The 20,197-nt window shown below is 40.1% G+C and overlaps 1 protein-coding gene across 10 annotated transcripts in view; it reads right to left on the reverse strand.

The window, feature by feature from the left end:
- Unc79 (unc-79 homolog, NALCN channel complex subunit) overlaps positions 1-20,197 on the reverse strand; it is a 271,086-nt gene that overhangs the window by 110,562 nt on the left and 140,327 nt on the right. For all 10 annotated transcript variants that reach the window (XM_045155122.1, XM_004649317.2, XM_045155118.1 and 7 more), the window contains 5 exons: positions 12,609-12,799; positions 11,720-11,843; positions 9,300-9,440; positions 6,813-7,034; positions 2,541-2,768 (listed from right to left, as the gene is read on the reverse strand). In XM_045155122.1, the coding sequence (XP_045011057.1) occupies positions 2,541-2,768; positions 6,813-7,034; positions 9,300-9,440; positions 11,720-11,843; positions 12,609-12,799 (906 nt within the window). The remainder of the gene's footprint in view (positions 1-2,540; positions 2,769-6,812; positions 7,035-9,299; positions 9,441-11,719; positions 11,844-12,608; positions 12,800-20,197) is intronic.

Below are 20,197 nucleotides of genomic sequence, written 5' to 3' on the forward strand. Positions count from 1 at the left end.
ACTGACTCTTCCCTCCTCTTCTAAACCATCTCCTGCCATGCTCACAGTCATTGCTCGCCCTCAGCTTCCCCCTGCATCTCTGGCCTCTCCTCGAAATTCATTCTGGATCTTCTCTTCCCCTTCTTTTTGCCTCTGAATAGTTGGTGCTCCCTGGACTTATAGCCGTAGCACTCTTCTCAATCCACAATGTGCACATGCCTCCAAGCATTTATCTCTAAGAATCAAAGCCAATATCCAATGAGGTATGACATCTCCACTTGGATATGCAAGTTATCTGCTATGGTTTGATTACAGTTTGTCTCCTTGAAAACTCATGTTAAAAAAATCACCCCACATTTTGAAATATTAAGAGATGAGACCGAGTAAAAAGTAACTGGGGCCCTACCACTAAGGAAATAATGAGTATATATCCTTTCGGCTGTGATTTCCTAGGTCTGAAAAATTCCTACCATTTTCCTTTCATCAACATTACCACTTCTACTTCAGTATAAGCGCAGGTCTCATCTACCCTAAGCTGCAGTCAAGATCCTTTCCTTTGTACTCCCATAGCTGTTTTTTTTTTTCCATACCATTTTTTGCATATATAGTATCTGTGGTGGGTTGTGGGCATGCTATATGCATGTATATATTCAGGTGTGCTCCCAGGCACATTATAAGCCAGAGGAGGAGCTCAGGTATTTTTCTTTTATCACTCTTCCATGTATTTCCTTGATATGGAGTCTCTCTCTGAACACAGAGCTGTGGTTTTCATGAGTTCCAGAAATTCTCCAGTCTCTGCTCTCCATAGGACAGCATATGTGACCATGCCCAACTGTTCATGTAGGCCCTTAGGAATCAAATTCAGGTAGTCTCAGGCCCTCTCAGACCCTCATGCTTGAGGCAAGCACTCTTACCTGCTGAGCCATCTCCCCATCCAGCCTCTTTGTTCATATCTCAACCATAATACTTACCACAATGTCTTATGGCTTTGCATTTACATGTTCCTGATTAGACTATAAGCTTCCCCCAACCAGTGGTGGGGATAGAACTCAGGGCTTTGTATATGCTGGGCAAACACTCTAACACTGAGCTCACTCCAATACTGACTCTAAGCTTCTTGACTTTAATTTTTATTTTCACATCATGTATTATTGTGGCTGGTTTTATTTTGGTTTGGGTTTCTGTGTTTTCTTAATTAAATTTTATTATATATTGAAAAATATGAAAATTATAAGGACAAACTCAGAGAACATTATGCTATGTGAAATGAGTAAGACATAGAAAGCCAAATATAGGCTATTGCCACTTACATGCAGAATCCAAAACATCTTAACTCAGACAGGCAGAGAGAACAATGGTGGTTAGAGATTGGGCAACAGGGAATGGAGAAATGTGGCTGTTTTATAGTAAGTGCCCAATGACTGTTAAAAGACCTACAATAGTAGGACTAATGAAGTAAATGGACTGAAACTGAAGAAACACTTTATTGTTTATATAGTATACCTCAAAATTTTGTTTGCTTTTTTTTTTAGACAAATTACCTTGATTTTGACAATTCATGAAAAGAAAGAAAAAAAAGAAACTGGTAAGTAGTGGCTCAAATAATTCAGTTTCATCTGAGGATTTTCTGTTTGTTTGTCTTTAGTTTTGCTGAGGTAGGGTCTCGCTCTAATCCAGCCTGACTTGAAACTCATTCTGTGGTACCAGGCTGGACTTGAACTCACATCATTCCTCTTACCTCTGCCTGCCAAGTGCTGGGATTAAAGCTGTGTGCCACCACGCCCGGCATTTTTAAAATTTTATTAAATATTTTTATTTATTTATTTGCAAGCACAGAGAGACAGACAGAGAAAGGATGGGCACGCCAGGGCCCCTACCCTCTGTAAATGAACTCCAGATACATGTGCCATTTTGTGCATCTGGCTTTACATGGGTACTGGGGAATCAAACTCCAGTCATTAGGCTTTACAAGTGCCTTAACAGCTGAGCCATCTCTCCAGCCTCTGAGGATGCTTTGACGTAACGTATGCCTTTAAAAAAAAAAAGGCTCTGCAGAAAAGAGGTAAGTGTGGACAAAGTATGACATACACTATCTGTTCTTTCTTTATACAATTTTCTCAGAAAGCAGAACATAAAAGCGACCAGAAAAAGGAATAAAGGTTTATTTGATTGTGGGTGAAGCCAATAAGTTACCATGGACCACCATAGACCATCTACTTAATATTTAATTTTATATGCTCATTATTATTTGAACTTCATACAATAACTGAGGGGTAACTGTTCTTTCAAGAATAGCTGTAATGCTCTGTGCTCATGAACACTGTGCTGAGCTGCTGTCACTCTGAGAGAAGCCACTTACTAGCATCCTGCTTCATGAGCCTCTACCCCCATCCCTTCTCAGGAAGCGGAATTGGTGGAAACACAGGAAAACATTCTTTCATCACCATTTCACGTGTGACCCAGCACGGGCACTAAGGCAACAGTGGAGGAAAGCCACAGCACACCAGCCACTGCAGTCTTCATTAGTACTAAACATGACTCACTGCATTTCAACTGCTTACCACCAGCCGGCTTTCTTCTTTGGGAGCCAGTCTCTCCAGGAGATCACAAGCAAGCTGATAGCAGAGGATACTAGACTGACATAAGTTACACTCGGTTGCCTTTTGTTCCTTCTGGCAGGTGTGAGAGCCCCCCCAGGGGGCTTGGAAGACACTGTTTATGACAGACATAATGTCTTTTGACAAGCTGTGCTCCAAACCCATCGTGATGCCATCATCCTGTAACTCCATCTGAAAGATATTGGGAAAAGGACACACACACACACACACACACACACACACACACACACACACACAGAAAAAAAGAAAAAGAAAAATAAGAAGGAGTTTGGTCCTTTATCCAATATCTCATTGGCATACTACTTGGAGATAATTTTTACTAGCTGGCAGCAATATTAAATTATAAAAACAATATAGGCTTAAAAACTATGAGTATACCTGGGTTTTCATGCATTCTAAAAAGAATATAAACACAATACAAAGCAGTGGGAATTATTTTTAAATCATGTGTGAAATTTAAAAAGAGAGTTATTTTGGAACCTATCACTGTGTGGTTTTACACATTTAAATTTTGTCCTTGGCTACCATCCAGATCTTAGTTTCTACATATGACTATTCACTAAAAACAACCAGGGTTTCTTGGAGAAACAGTGAATTCCAGAGCTGGGGCTAGCAAGATATAAAATGAGCCTGGAAATTATTATCAGAAATTAACAAAACGTTCCAAGAAAGAGGTAGACACCTAGGGATATAGCTCAGAGCAGAGCATTTGCCTAGCACACACGAAGCCCTAAGCTTGATCTCAGAACAGCAAATGGAAAAGAAGAAAGAAAAAGACAACAGAAAGATGTGAGCATGTAGAAACAACAAAGCCAGCTTGAAGGAATTCCCACATGCCAGATGTGGAACAATTTGAGCAACAGAACAATTATAGGGAAAAAATTATAAGCTACTGAAAAAGTAAAGATTCATGGCTACATGCCAAATAATCAGATAAACAACTCCATAAGTAGGAGATAAAGAAAAGCCTGGTCCTTTCGTAAAACACTAAATACTAGCTAATATGTATAGAAAAGTGATAAAGCTAGAAAATTATAATTTGGCAGCCGCTATAGTTGTAATTGATTCAGGCTTGAATCATCCATTAAGGCTAAAACTACTAGGTGAAAGTCTGATAAAAATAAGAAATGTTAAAGTCTTAAGGCATTTCCTCACAAGATACTATTGATTACAAAGGGTAAAACAAACTCAGTCTTCATTATTTGTAAGGGACTGACCTCAAGAGCACCCACAGACATCAAAATCATTGGGTGCTCAAGTATCTCACATGAAATGATGTAGCATTTACATATAACATATGCATATATATCCTCCCATACACTTTATCATCTCTAGGTTACTTATAAGACCAATACAATGTAGATGTTATGTAAGTAATAAAAACTTTTAAACTGTTATATAAACAATAAAATTCAAATATAACATATATATGTATATATATATACACACATATATATGTATATATGTATGTATGTATGTGTATGTGTGTGTGTATATGTATGTGTGTGTATATATATATATATATATATACACATACATACATACATACATACACATACACATATATGAATGCCACATTGTATTGTTTAGGGAATAATAAGAAGGTATGTCTGTACATGTTCAGAAGAGATGCAATTATCTTTTTCAAATATTTTCTATCCTTGGTTGTGAATGACTGTGCAGATGTGGAATGTGGAACCTGGAGGTAAAATGGATTAACTGTAATGACTTTATAGTAGAAAAAGTTGGCACAATCACCAAAAGCCAACCAACTTATCACCAGTGAGGGGACATTACTTTATCTTATGCCCTTTGAAATGATGTGCTAAAGAAGATGTAGTAACTCGTCTGTCATCTTCCTGCCAAAATCATACAGCTCAGATTAATTCAAAAGGAAAAATCAGACAAAACAAAATTGAAACACATTTTATAAATCACTGGACTACAATCTTCAAAAAAAAAAGTATCAGAGACAGGCACTGACAAGGACTGTTAGAGAATGCTTAGAAGGGTTAGGGACACAGCTTAGCAGTAGAGCACTTGCCTACCTGTGTATAAGACCCTGGATTTAATGTCCAGCACCACACACACACACACACACACACACACACACCACCTCCACCTCCACCACCATTCCACGGGACATGGTGGTGCACCTCTAACTCCAACACTTAGGGGATTGGGGCACAAGGAGTTCTACAAGTGTGAGGTTAACCTGATCAACATAGCAAGCTCCAAGCCAGCCAAGGTTGCATAGAAAAATACTGTCTCTAAAAGCAAATGAAGAAGGAGGAGAAGGAAAAGAATAAAAAGACCCATAAAAGAGGATGAATAACTGCAATTAGAGATACCAGATTGTTCTGGGGTAATAAAGAGGGGAAAAAAGCAGGCTGTGTTCCTTTTGTTTTATTTTGCTTTGCTTTGCTATAAAAGTGTGACCCTTAATTTAAAAAATGATACTTTCTATAAGGTAGATAACAGTACTTTCTGATTTTTTTTATAACTTACTATAGTTATCTAAGAAAATGCCCCCATATTTTGCTTTTAGGAAATGTACACTGAAATGTTTAGAGATTTTTGTTGTTTTTGCTGTTTTGCTTTGGTTTTGGTTTGCTTTGCTTTGCTTTTTTTTTAAAAATTTTTTTGTTTATTTTTATTTATTTATTTGAGAGTGTCAAAGAGAGAAAGAGGCAGAGAGAGAGAGAGAGAGAGAGAGAGAGAGAATGGGCACACCAGGGCCTCCAGCCACTGCAAATGAACTCCAGATGTGTTCACCTTTGTGCATCTGGCTAAAGTGGGTCCTGGGGAATCAAGCCTCAAACCAGGATCCTGAGGCTTCACAGACAAACGCTTAACCACTAAGCCATCTCTCCAGCCCTGGTTTTGGTTTTTTGAGGTAGGGTCTCACTCTCCAGCTCAGGCTGACCTGGAATTCACTATATAGTCTCAGGCTGACCTCTAACTCACAGCGAACCTCCTACCTCTGCCTCCTGAGTGCTGGGACTAAAGGCATGCACCACCACACCCAGCTGCAATGTTTAGGGATACAAACATACCATGTTTGCAACTTACCTTCAAAAGTGATTCACTAAGAAAATTCATGTGTACACATTCATACAGAGATAGAAAAGTAAATGTGAAAAATCATATACACAGAAAGAGAGACAGAGAGAGAAGTGAATGTGAAAGATCATGCTTACAGAGAGAGAGAAGTAAATGTGAAAGATCATGCTTACATAGAGAGAGAAGTAAATGTGAAAGATCATGCTTACACAGAGAGAGAGAGAAGTAAATGTGAAAGATCATGTATACACATACAATAGAGATAAAGAAATACAAACGATAAATCATGTATACACATATACACAGAGATAAGAAATAAGTGTGATATATATTAATATCTGAAGAGTTTAAGAGTACAGTGTTTAGAAATTTTTTGTATTACTACAATTTTTTGCAAATCTAAAGTTATTTCAAAAGAAAAAGTTACATAGAAATATTCTCATATTGAGCGTTTTTTGCATGTGTATGTGTATTGTGGTATGCATATGTTTGTGTGTGTTTGTGGTGTGCATGTGCACATATGCAGTTTTGTATGTGTAGATGTGGGTGCGTGTAGACCAGAGGATAACCTCAAGTGTCACTTCTAAGGTATGCCACCTATGTCTTCTTGAGCCAAGGTCTCTCATTGGCCTGCACCCACCACGTAGGTAAAATTAGCTGGCCAGTAAGCTCCAGAGATTCACCTGTCCCCACCATCCCAGTGCTGGGATTACAGGTGCATGCCACCACCCTCAACATTGTATCTAGGTACTAGGGACCAAGTAAATTCTCTCTCCAGCCCACACTTTTTAAACTCTTTAAATTATCCTTAAAAATAAATGTATAAAATATGCATATATCAGCCCCATCACCTTGCTCTGCCCACCAATAGCACTGTCCAGTTTGTTCATCCATTTTATTCAACAAAACCAACTCTGATGATGCTAAGATGTTTCTAAGATTCAAATCAACTTCCATATGTTGATATCACTGTTGATATTCACACAAGTACTTTTCAGACTCTTCAGGAAATTCCCAAAGGAGCTTTCAGAATGTCTTGGGTGATGCTGCATCATCTCAGGCAGTGTGAAGATGCCCAACATTAAAAGGAATCCCTCTGCAATGCCCCCTATTCTTCACCTCAGAACTAAAGAAATCTCATGCTGCAGCTACCTGCTTTAGGAGAAGATCAAACATGAGGATGAAACAATTTAGATTCATCTCATCATCTTCACAATCAAAGTCAATAGTCCTTCCTCCTGGGTGCCCAAAATTCTTGAAAGGGCTACGAAATGGACTACGCATAGGACTCCGAAATGGACTCTGGAAAGGACTATGAAATGGACTCAGCATATTGTGCTGAACTCGTCGACCAGGATCAGAAGCAACACTCACCTAGGAGAAAGAAGATCAACACATACGGATGAGCTCCCTCACATTCAAGTGGCTGCACAGAATATTTAAGGATTCTAAGGAAGGTATTTTCCTGGCTGCACAGAATATTTAAGGATTCTAAGGAAGGTATTTTCCTGGCTGCACAGAATATTTAAGGATTCTAAGGAAGGTATTTTCCTGGCTGCACAGAATATTTAAGGATTCTAAGGAAGGTATTTTCCTGGCTGCACAGAATATTTAAGGATTCTAAGGAAGGTATTTTCCTGGCTGCACAGAATATTTAAGGATTCTAAGGAAGGTATTTTCCTGGCTGCACAGAATATTTAAGGATTCTAAGGAAGGTATTTTCAATCATCACACTGATTTTCACTACCCAATGGCATTAGTACTTCTAGATTCTATGGATCCCCTCAACATATAAAAACAAGAAATAAAACCATCCAAACATTGAAACTAGCTTTCAAAAGTGAAATATCAGCACCCTAAAGAATAAAGGCATTTGGGTCTGGAGATTGGCTTACCTGTTCAGGCATTTGCCTGCAAAATCTAAGGACCCAGGTTTGATCCCCCAGTACCGATGTAAGCCAGATGCACAAAGTGGCACACGCATCTGTAGTTTGTTTTCAGTGGCTGGAGGCCCTGGCGTATCCATTCTCTCTCTGCCCCCCTTTCCCTCCCAAGTGCAGGGGTTAAAGCTGTGCACCACCATGCCTGGCTTTAAAAGTTATTTTTTTTTTAATGGGGCTGGGGAGATGACTTAGCAGTTAAGGTACTTGCCTTCAAAGCCAAAGGATCCAGGTTCAATTTCTCAGGACCCACATAAGACAGATGCACAAGGCAGTGCATACATCTGGAGTTCATTTGCAGTGACTAAAGGCCCTTGTGCACTCATTCTCTCTCTCTATTTATCTATCTATGTATCTATCTATCTATCTGCTTTCCTCTCTCTCTCTCCCTGCCTGCCTCTCTCTTTCTCTCTCAAATGAATAAAATAACATAAAGCAAAGTTATAGAAAAACCAACATTAAGTGGTTGGTAGCTTGTTCTTATCAGGCAGATAAGAAACCCTGAATGCGAAGTATGATCCCATGCTCATGTAGAGTGTCTGATCCCTGGAAGTCCGGGGGCTTGGTGAAATGGCTGTGGGAACATTCGGTGGACAAGCTTGACTGAGAATTGAGAACAGCCCTCACCAGCCCTCAGCGGAAAGTCAGCCTCTCCAAAGCCACAGAAACGCCTCAGGCTCCTCATAGAACAATGCGTGTTTCTCATCCACAAAGCTGCAAAGGGTCAGTACAATGAGCTCAGCTGGCTCATAGAGATAGCTAAGGTGTCCACCAGTTGATTATGACTTCCCACAGTGCATGGCAAAAACAAATCAGCCAGGGGCTGGAGAGATGGCTTAGCGGTTAAGCGCTTGCCTGTGAAGCCTAAGGACCCCGGTTCAAGGCTCGGTTCCCCAGGTCCCACGTTAGCCAGATGCACAAGGGGGCGCACGCGTCTGGAGTTCGTTTGCAGAGGCTGGAAGCCCTGGCGCGCCCATTCTCTCTCTCTCCCTCTATCTGTCTCTCTCTCTGTGTCTATCACTCTCAAGTAAATAAATAAAAATTAAAAAAAAAAAAAAACAAAAAAACAAATCAGCCAAATTCCCCACCCTCAAAGTGAAATCTTGATCTGCCACGAGCTAGAAAAGAATTCCTACTTGAGCAGGGTGTGGTGTGCACGCCTTTAATCCAGCACTGGGGAGGCAGAGGTAGGAGGATCACTGTGAGTTGGAGGCCAACCTGAGACTATAGTAAATTCCAGGTCACCCTGGACTAGAGTGAGACCGTACCTTGAAAAGCCAAAAACCAACCCCCCCCCAAAAAAATCCTACTTTTCCTACTTGAAAAATACCAAACAAACGAAAAAAGAATTCCTACTTACTCACCAAAAAAAAAAAAAAAAAAAACCTGCCTCCCCAAGGGGAAATATAACCAGGAAACACTCTAACCTACAGGAGGAAATATAACCCCCCAAAAGTGCTAAAAGTTAAAAAGTCAGAGGAAAACAAAAATGCAACAACTTTTTATTAAAGATCATACCAAATCTTTATTAGACAAATGTTTTCTTATTTAATGCAATTAAAGGATTAATGACAGTGCAATGTGATGAGGTATCTTCAGAGAGATTTCTTATAGTACTACTTACTTCCAGACCCAGCATAGCTGACAAGGGTTTTACAGTGTTAACAAACAAGACAAGAACAGTCATGGCAATAATTACCCTTCGAGCAGCAAGGTTCCCTGCCAGTTCACTGACTCTTGATTTTCTTTGATTTGCCAGTTCTTTGACAGAATTAACTCCGTCAGAAAACATACTTATTAAGAGTTGAAGTGGAACCATGATATCTAACTCTGATAGTACCTGGAGAGAGAAAAAAAAAAAAAAAAGACACGTATACCCACACACACACATAAAATGTAAACTTTTAAAACTCAGAATACTAAATTTAACATTTCTCTGAAAGTAAACTATTAAACCTGAAGACATTTAACTTAGATATGTCAGCACAGTCATCTTCAAATTATTGAACCAAGAAAATCACAATTATCTTTGAATTTTAATTTTCCCTATTATAATACCAGTAAGTTGCTATGTCCTTTCCACTAAAACTTCTAAGTTTCTCTTGATGCTCTGCCCTCCTCTCCATAACTACTTCTGCAGCCTTAGCGCACACCTTTCTCCTAGACCGGTGCCCTCTGCAGCACATTTCCTCCAGCCCATTCCCACTTAGACACGAGTGCTGCCATGCCAACTTACTCTCTGATACAAGCTCATGTCTTCTAGGCTATGGCTGACCTGTAAGGAAATTTCTGGAAATTGGTGCCTTGTTTCTTTAGACAGAATAAACTCATCCCTCTCCTCTGCTTTCTTAGAACATTATTCATACCTTTACCAGAACAATTACCAATTTTTGCTACTTTTGATGACTGGGTTCTATTCCTCCCACTGTCAGCCACTTGAAGAAATGACATATGAGAAATAGACTATTTCTTGTCTTATCTTTATCCCAGTGCCCAGTACAGGAGCTCTGTAAATGCTTCACAATTAACGAACGTGAGTCAACTCCAGCCACTCTATTGTCCACCCACCCTCTTCCTCAAAAGGTGGGGACTGGGCTTTGAAACTTTCTGCCTTCACAGCAAAGCCACATCAAGTCCAGTCCATGGGTCCTGTGTGCTATGCATGATTTATCCCGCTCTAGTGAGAGAGTTTTATAGACATGCTAATCCTCAGGTAGCGCAACCTGAAGGGTGTATAATGGGATACTGAGGTAACATCTAGCCATTGGTAGAAAGAGTAGCAATATTAGCTTATGAAGATCTACTTGGTGACAAAAGTTAAAATTCTAGTTTGGTTTGGTTTGGTTTTTGAGACAGGGCCTTATTATATAACCCAGCCTTGCCTTGAATTCACAATCCTCATGCCCCATCCTCTCAAATGTCTGGGACTCCAGGTATATGCCTTCATGCTTGGCTCAAAAGTTAAAATTCTGGATCTCAAAGGTGACCTTCTAAAGAATGGTATTCATTTTTTTCAATTGTGAAAAATATTGTTCTTGAGTTTACAACCCACAAAGGCCTCTTGGCAATCTGAAGGGCTTCTAGGAGCATATCCTTGTGCGATGTAATGGCAAAAATAAAGATCAGTGGTAGACTTACAGCCTAGAATGCAGAAGGCTCTGGGGCTAGGCACCAGCACCATAAAAACAAGCAAACTTTTAAAAGAATCTGTATCCATAGTTAAACACTGAATATGTCTTCATTGAGTGAAGCTACCTAAACTTTATGGGAAGTATTCAATTTGTTGTACATTAACTAAATACAAAGCATAACCAGATGCTTGAAGGAAAGGTTGAAGTGGGCTCTAAACTTAAAACTAAGATGTGGGGACTAGAGAGATGTCGTAGTGGTTAGGGCATTTGCTGCAGAGCCTAAGGATCCAGGTTCAATTCTCCATGTCCCAAGTAAGCCAGATGCACAAGGTAGTGCATTTGTCTGGTGTTCGTTTGCAGTAGCTGAAGGCCCTGGTGTGCCCATTCTCTCTCTCTCTCTCCTTTGTCTCTAATAAATAACTAAATAAATAAATATTTTAAAACTTGAAAAAATAAGACATGGTCCTCAAACTAAAGAGGATTGTAAGATGAAGGAAAAACAAACAAAATATTAGGGGGAAAAAGAAACAGAATTCCCATGGAGAACCTGTATGAGGACACAGTAATGATCTTGGCAGGGACATGGAGTGTGAAGCCACAGAAACCCAAGAAGATATCTTCTGAGTTGAGCTTTAAAGGGTAAAGTTAGAGCTCACTAACGAGACAGAAGAGGAAGTCACTACCAGCTGGGAGGAAAGCATGAACCATTCCCTCAATCAGTAGCTCTCAATCTTTCCAAGCAAGATGTTTCTCAGAATTCCACACAGCTTGGACTGCAGAAGGGCCAAAAGGCACAAAGAATGCAGTAAGACCATTGTGTAAACTTGGATTATTCACTACAACTACATGTTTTTGAAACTTAATTATTTATCTACATACGTGTGACATTTCTGAACTCTGTGAAAGCTCCTCCCCCCTCCACCTACGTACCTAAAGCTCAGTGGCTGAGAGCTCTTGCTCAAAATGATCATAAGTGTCGTTCACTTACATGGAGCCATAGTAAAGCTTGTTCCTGCACAGAGGAGGAGTATCCTGTAAACCGACAGCTAATAAAGCCAAACATCTCTTCCATTGAAAAAGGCAGAGGACAGAGCTCTATATCAAACATTTTGCTGGAAAACAGAGCAATAAAAGTAAGTGACCAATGGGTATACAAGAGAGTCTACCAACGCCATGTAAGTATGTCTAACTGAGATAATAAAAGTAAGTGACCAGTGGGTATACACTAGGGTCTACCAACACCACGTAAGTATGTCTAACTAAGATAATAAAAGTAAGTGACCAGTGGGTAGACACGAGGGTCCACAACACCAAGTAAGTATGTCTAACTAAGATAATAAAAGTAAGTGACCAGTGGGCATACACGAGGGTCCACCAACACCACGTAAGTATGTCTAACTAAGCCTCTGGAGAGCCACATCCTCTGGATTAGCTGGTGTCCTAAACTGTCATTTGTATGTTTCAGTTTAAGAGAATAGTTAGCAGCACTAGATGTAAATATTCACAATTGTAATAACCACAGTGCTCATACTCATATTAGGTTTAACAGAAGGAACTGCATTTTTAAGGAGTGAGAGTCGGTCCCCAGCATCAAAAACTTTGTCAACATATCCCATAAATCCTTGAAAATAAACATTTAATGTGCTATACATTTACTATTCCATAGCAACAAAATCTGTTCTGAATAAAATTCCAAATTATTTTAGCTCAGTTTATAGCAATTATTTCATTGTAGTGCTTTGAATTTCTCCATAGGGTTAGTTAAAAGTAAAGGGTATTATATAAAATGTTTAGCAGACTTCCTGGCACACAGTACAATGTCAGTAAATATTAGATCTCACTATAAAGACAGTGACTTCATTAAACTACTTACCCACCTTAATACTTCCCTGAATTCTTTTAACTGGTTATCAGGGACCTCTGTTCTGATAGCCTCCAGCCATTCTGGCATAATACATTCCCACACAGATTGGCTGATCACATTGTAGGGGATCAGGCAAAGGATCCTGTTGAGACCTTCCTTCAGCTGAGTCACTGTGCTACAGGACTTATCCCAGTATCCGCCAACCTGCCAAGGGGGTGGGGGAAGGAGAGAACAAAGAATTCCCATTGCAATCACATTCAAGGACATCTAGAAGGAAATGGGCACAGGGAAAGCCCACAGATCTTCCACCCTTTGAAGTGGCTTCTCAGTGAACTGAAACACCCACATGAGATGAATAAAGAGATCATAAACATTTTCTCCACAAATAGTGATTTAACAAAAATTTTTTTTAAAAAAAGCTTTAGCCCTTATATGAACAGGTAGTAATTATCTCAAACTGCCAGAAGTACAATGGGGCAAAGAGCAGCCAAACCATACATGAACTAATAAGTTTGCATTAGTTTGAAATTATGGGCTGGGAGAAGGGTCAGAGTTAGAGGCATTTGTTTGCAAAGTCTGCTGGACCAGGTTCAATTCCCCAGTCCCTTCGTAATGCCAGACACAGAAAGTTACAAGTCTCTGTGGGTCTATGAACATATGCTTAGTATTTGTGGTATCTTCATACCTTCAGAAAGAAAGAAGGAAAGAAAGAAAGAAGAAAAGGAAGGAAGGAAGGAAGGAAGGAAGGAAGGAAGGAAGGAAGGAAGGAAGGAAGGAAGGAAGGAAGGAAGGAAGGCAAGAAAGAAAGGGCTGGAAAGCCAAGTGTGGTGGTACACACTGACAATCCCAGAACACAGGAAGTGACACAGAAACATCATGACCTCAAGGCTAGCATAAGCTACATTCCAAGGCCTATCTACTCCCCCACAAAAAAACTTTGCTGTTTCTCAGTGTTGTCAGCCTCATCTAGATAAGTTTGTTTCATTTTGATTCTGCTTGAGTGTGCTACTCAAACTACTGTATTTAGGTGGTGAAGACCAAACAGATCTGCTTTTAATTCACTCAAATCATTATTCTGATGAATTTTATTTCACTAATAATTGCTTTCTATAACATAACTCCTTAAATGTAGTTTCCAAAATCTTTTGGAACATAGGAGCATTAAGAATATGCTAGGTTATCATAATAAATATATGCAAAAGAGACCATTAACAATAATGACAGTTAAGAGAGAAAAAAAACCTATGTAAAGTATTCAAGGAATGTAAGATAAGCTTTTTAAGGAAAAAAGTAGTCATCAGTCCTGGGTTACTTATTTGAAAGGTTTTCCAGTATGAGAAAGAGGAAAATGAAGGACAAAAATCAGAAGGCTACAGAAGTTAGACAGGGTCTGGTCTGAGTAGAAAAGAGAGGAGAGAAGAGGAAAAGACAGAACAGAGAGAGAATGAGAATCCTGTGTGGCTGTGGATTGATTACAAGGTTTGTAGATGAGCTTTAATATTAAGTGTACTAATGAAAATTAAGAATTTAGTTTTCTCTCTCATAAATGGACAAAGTTTCTTAGATTATTTATTTCTGTTCTTAATAAGAGAAAGAAAAAATATTTTTCTTTAGCTTTTGAATAGCCTGCTAAGAAAACAGCTGTCATCTGTGTGCACATCCCTCTAAAACTGAAACCTAGTCACCAATGCAGAGGTGTCAGGAAGTAGGGCCTTTGGGTAGGGATTTTGTCATGAGGGCACAGCCTTGTGAATGGGACTAGTGTCCTTATAAAAAGGGCCCCAGGGACTTACCTATCTCTCTGACACAATGTGAGGACAAAATAGAAAGGAGCATAAATAAGTCAGAAAATAGGCCTTCACCAGACATTAAGTTCCCCTTGATACTGGACTTTTTGGCCTTCAGAACCATGGGAAATACATGTGGTTTATAAGCCACCCACTCTAATGAATTTTTTTTTAATTTTTTTGTTTTATTATTTATTTATTTATTTGAGAGCAATAGACAGAAAGAGGCAGAGAGAGAGAGAGAGAGAGAGAGAGAGAGAGAGAGAGAGAGAGAGAGAAAATGGGCATGCCAGAGCCTCCAGCCACTTCAAACGAACTCCAGGCATGTGCGCGCCTTGTGCATCTGGCTAACATGGGTCCTGGGGAATTGAGCCTTGAACCGGGGTCCTTAGGCTTCACAGGCAAGCGTTTAACCGCTAAGCCATCTCTCCAGCCCCACTCTAATGAATTTTGTTATAGCTGCTGGAGTGCACTAAGAAAGATTTTGTGTCTTATTAGAGTAATTTACTTTGCTTTGTGTTTTTATAATGTCCTTGGTTATTTAAGAGTATCAAGCCTTCTTTAAGTTAAGCTTTGGGGTCAGTGACTAAGTTTATGGTTCAGTGGCTACAGGCACCTGCTTTGCAAAGCCTGTCAGCCAGGGCTCAATTCCCAAGCCACCCATGGCCGTGGTTTAATTGTCAAGTCACCCACATAAGCCAGATTCTGATGGTTGTTTGCAGTGACAATAAACCCTGACACACCCACATACACATGCACACACGCACATAAGTAAACACATCTTTAAGAGTTATTTTAGGGCGGGAGAGATGGCTTAGCGGTTAAGCGCTTGCCTGTGAAGCCTAAGGACCCCGGTTCGAGGCTCGGTTCCCCAGGTCCCACGTTAGCCAGATGCACAAGGGGGCGCACGCGTCTGGAGTTCGTTTGCAGAGGCTGGAAGCCCTGGCGCGCCCATTCTCTCTCTCTTCCTCTATCTGTCTTTCTCTCTGTGTCTGTCGCTCTCAAATAAATAAATTAAAAATTTTTTTAAAAAAAGAGTTATTTTATTTCATCTTTGCGCCCTGGGAATTGAACTTGGGCCCTCACCCATGTATGCATGCTCGGGGCTCTCACCACTGATACATCCTCAGCTCTTGGTTATATCATTTACAGTCATGTTTATCTCCTATGGTTGGTATTGAAATCTCTTGTTGTCATTTTGATTAAATATATAAGAATTATTTCCCAGTGAGTTGTGAGTTTGGTTACTCCAGAGTTTGAACCTTTCAATTCTTTTTCTTTTCTCTTTTTTCTTTGCTTGCCTTTCCCTTCCTTTTCTCTTTCTTTTTTTCAGTGTTCATGCATGCTAGACAAGCACTCTACCACTGAGCTACAACCTTACCCCTGGGGCCCCTGCCCCTTTTTTAAATAATTGTTGAAATGTTACTTTTCCAAAATCAAATTCTAAATAAAACAGTGGGCTCAGTCTTCGAGCCCACTGTTTTATTTAGACCCAAGGGGTCCCTTGAAGAGCTCAAGGATTTGTTCTCACCTCACCAACAGATATATTAAACTAATTAGGTATGTTTGACACATTGAATTACATGGACAATGTCATCAAAGAAAAAGAAATGCTTAGCTGGACAATGTGGCACGCAACTGTAACCCCACCAACCAGTAGGCTGAAGCAAGAGGATTAAGAGTTCAAAGACAGCTTGGTCTACATCAAAAAAGTAGGAGGAGGAGGAGGAGGAGAAGGGTAAGGGAAGAAAAGGAGGAAGAAAATGAGTCAGAAGGGCCACTCTGACAGGTCCACATCTTTGGAATATTCGGGGAGACTTTAAGATGAAAGGAAACCATTATAATCTATAGGAAATAGAGATGACATCTGGTGACAGGTTCTTGGCTTGGCTTCCAGCATCATAAGACTTTGAAAAAGTTCAATCTGAGATTCCATCAAGAAGTTTTGTAAACTAAAAAACCATTCACACATCTTTAGTCCTACCACTTAGAAGGTGAAATAGAACGATTATAGTGAATTCAAGGCCATAAATTGTTGTTGAATTTATGTACATAATCAGACAAAATGAGATTAACTTCCAAAGCTAGAGTAACCTTACTTGGGTTATCTCTGATCAAAATTGAAGAAATTGTAGAAATTTTATGTTTTGGTGGAAAACTATCACCTGTCCTTGTAGGTTATCAGATTCTAGTCATATTCATTATCTTTGAGTTATTTGCCCAATTTGTCAGTGACTAACATTTCTCATTTTTCTCCCACCTGCCTGATAATGGCATCAAAGGAGAACTAAATTCAATGGCCCAGATCTTTAAGATTCAGTAGTCTCATCTCAAAGTCCTATAAGCAAGACATAAATTTCAAAAGATTTAACTCTGGGCTGGAGAGATGGCTTAGTGGTTAAGCGCTTGCCTATGAAGCCTAAGGACCCCAGTTCAAGTCAGTTCAAGGCTCGATTCCCCAGGACCCATGTTAGCCAGATGCACAAGGGGGTGCATGCGTCTGGAGTTCATGTGCAGTGGCTAGAGGCCCTGGAGCACCCATTCTCACTCTCTCTTTCTCTCTCTCTCTCAAATAAATCAGTAAAATAAAATTTAAAAAAGGATTTAACTCTGAAGAGTGTGAGCCCCTCAGAAAGTTCTTCAAATACCTATGACTTTTCATGCCATGCTAACCACAATCGCGACATGCCTGCTCTCACCCCACGGTTTAATGATGCTCCCACCCCATCCCCCAAAACCTTCACTTTGGATGGCCTCCGAACCCACAAACAGAGTCTATCATTTATTACAAACACTAGACTGATTTCTTTTGGTTTCCTCGGGATAATCTAGGCTCTGTGCTCTTTGCAGATTTCTGGTCTCATCATTGCATTTGTTTCCTCTCCAGCAGCCTTTGTTGCATGCATGTGTGTGTGTGTGTGTGTGTGTGTGTGTGTGTGTGTGTGTGTGTGTGTGTTACATGTATAAGTGTGCAGATGCCTGCACCCTGTGTGCATGTATGTGGAAACCAGAATAAGATGTAAGGTGTTCTTCTCTCTTTTTCTTCCAACTATTTCCCTAAGAGTCTGTCTCTGAACCTAGAGCTCCTGGCTTTGGTTAAACCAGATGAGTAGGAAACCCCAGAGATCCTAGTTCTCCGCCCTCCTCAGCATTGGGGTTTTAGGCATAAGTGACCATGCCCAGCTAGTTGCTTCGGTACTGGGGGTTGAATTCAGGTCTTCATGCTTACACTGCAAGTGTTCTTACCTGCTAAGCTGTCTTCCCAGCCCTTATCTCATCATTTCTAACTGAAACTTCTCTGTACAGCCATCTACCTGACATCTTTTAAATGGGTAAAATTTCAAGGGAAGTTGTAGATGAAAAGTATGGGGATCAACTCAAACCTCAAATTGTCATGAAAACTATCAAAGTAAAACTATTTGAGCCGGGCGTGGTGGCACACGCCTTTAATCCCAGCACTCGGGAGGCAGAGGTAGGAGATCACTGTGAGTTCGAGGCCACCCTGAGACTACATAGTGAATTCCAGGTCAGCCTGGACTAGAGTAAAACACTGCCTCAAAAAACAAAATCATACACACACACGTTATATGTTTATATAGAGAGAGGGCTGAAAAAGAAGCAGAGTGAAACCTCATTTGAACTTCCAGTATCTGACTAAAGGAGAGCATCTGGGAATTTGACTCCATTAGTGTGCCTCCAAAGGGAGCTTCATATGGCTCAGCTGCTCTGCAGACTATCCACCCCTGCTACTGCCATCAAAAATCCCAAAAGAAGGGGGCTGGAGAGGTGGCTTAGCAGTTAAGGTCCTTGCCTGTGAAACCTAAGAACCCAGGTTCAATTCCCCAGGACCCACATAAGCCAGATGCACAAGGTGGCACATATGTCTGGAGTTTGTTTACAGTGGCTAAAGGACCTGGAACACCCATTCTTTTTCTCTATCTTCCTTTTTCTCTATCTCTCTACTAAGTAAATAAATGGATTTTTTTTTAATCCCAAAAGAAGGGCTGGAGAGTTGAGTTGGCAGTTAAGGTGCTTGCAGGTGAAGCCTAAAGACTCATATTCGACTCTCCAGGTCCCACATAAGCCAAATGCACAAAGTGGCACATGTGTCTGGAGTTCAATTGCAGTGGCTAGAGGCCCAGCACACCAATTCTCCCTCTCTCTCTCTTTCTCTCTCTCTCTCTCTCTCACTCTCTTGCATAGAAAAGAAAGGCCAGTCTGTTAGGCTTGCCTCAAAATATATTTTTTTAGTCCCCAAAGAATATTCTTCTACAACTCTTGACTGCTCTAAAACAAATGTTCAGTTTCACATGTCAATCTTTTCTCTGACAATTCAGAGAATAAGCCTTTGAGTCTTGTCTTCTCTCTAGTTAATCAATTACTGATGAATTTGCAGGATCCAAATTTGGAAGAGGAAAAGTTTTCCTATGAACGTAGAAACTTCTCATCTTCCAGAATCAACCCTTCACTATTCTAAGAGAAATAATGATATTTAACATATTAACAGCCATAGAATTTCAGGGAATGAGAAATTTCCATTGTGTAAAAATTCCATTTCATAAATGAGTCAGTAGATGGCACCAAAGAAGAAAGAAGTGGATCTTAATAAACATGGCTCTCTGATCCTGGAAATAAAATAAGTTACTTCTCCTGATGGTCTGGATTCTTTTTTATCCTTAAGTTTGGTGGTTTTGTTCTGTTTTATCCTTAGATGTGCCATTTTAATGCAGTTTTAAACTAAAAATTGCCTCAAGTCCTTTTTGAAATAAGCCAAACACATCAGGCATAAAAATGTAGAAGAGGGTTTGGCAGATGGCTTAGTGACGATGGTGTTTGTCTGCAAAGTCTGAGGACCCAGGTTCAATTCCCCAGTACTCACCTAAGCCAGATACACAAGATGGTATATGAGTGTGGAGTTCATCTGCAGTTGCTAGAGGCCCTGGTGTGCCCATTCTTTCTCTACCTGTTTGTTTCTTTCTTCCTTTCCTTCTTTCTCTTTCCCTTTCTTTCTTTATTCCTCTCTCCCTTTCGTAGATAAATAAATGAATTTTTTTTTTTAAATATAGAAGAACCATTCAGGTTTCTGAGCAGCTTGAACTCTAGATACTGTATTGTTTCAGCAGAAGTAAACACAATGAAAATGTGTCTTTTTAAATTTTTTTGTTATTTTTATTTATTTATTTGAGAGCAACAGGCAGAGAGAAAAAGAGAGAGAGACAGAGACAGAGAGAGAATGGGCGCACCAGGGCCTCCAGCCACTGCAAATAAACTCCAGATACATGTGCCCCTTGTGCATCTGGCTTACGTGGATCCTGGGGAATCGAGCCTCAAACTGGGGTCCTTAGGCTTCACAGGGAAGTGTTTGACCACTAAGCCATCTCTCCAGCCCAGAATGTGTCTTTTGTGGATGACTTCAAGAGGTGTAAATTTCTGGGAAATGTCTGAACTACCAGGGATTTAGAAGGGTACGCAGGCCTAAGAGAGTTCACTGACTTCCAGGCAAAGCAGTCTGGGTTGCATGTGCTGTTTGTGCTCGCGTGCATGCTGTTTGATGAGCTTGTTGGGAAAAATAAAGTCGTTTCTATCTAAAAGGAAAAAACCTCAAAAATACTTTGAAAACAAACTCATGTATTGCTGCCAAAAACTAATTCTGGGTCTCCATTTTCCTGTGTTAAACACTAGTTATATTTAATGAAGAAATGTGGGGTCTTCTTAGCTATATATATACTGCCAGTGGATCACTGAGGCAGCAAAAGTATAAGTGTGGAGAGGGTGAGGGGCATTTGGGAGGTCCTGAAAAAGTTTTTTGGGCATT

This window comes from Jaculus jaculus, chromosome 7 (assembly GCF_020740685.1).
Source record: "Jaculus jaculus isolate mJacJac1 chromosome 7, mJacJac1.mat.Y.cur, whole genome shotgun sequence".
Classification (NCBI taxonomy): Eukaryota; Metazoa; Chordata; class Mammalia; order Rodentia; family Dipodidae; genus Jaculus; species Jaculus jaculus.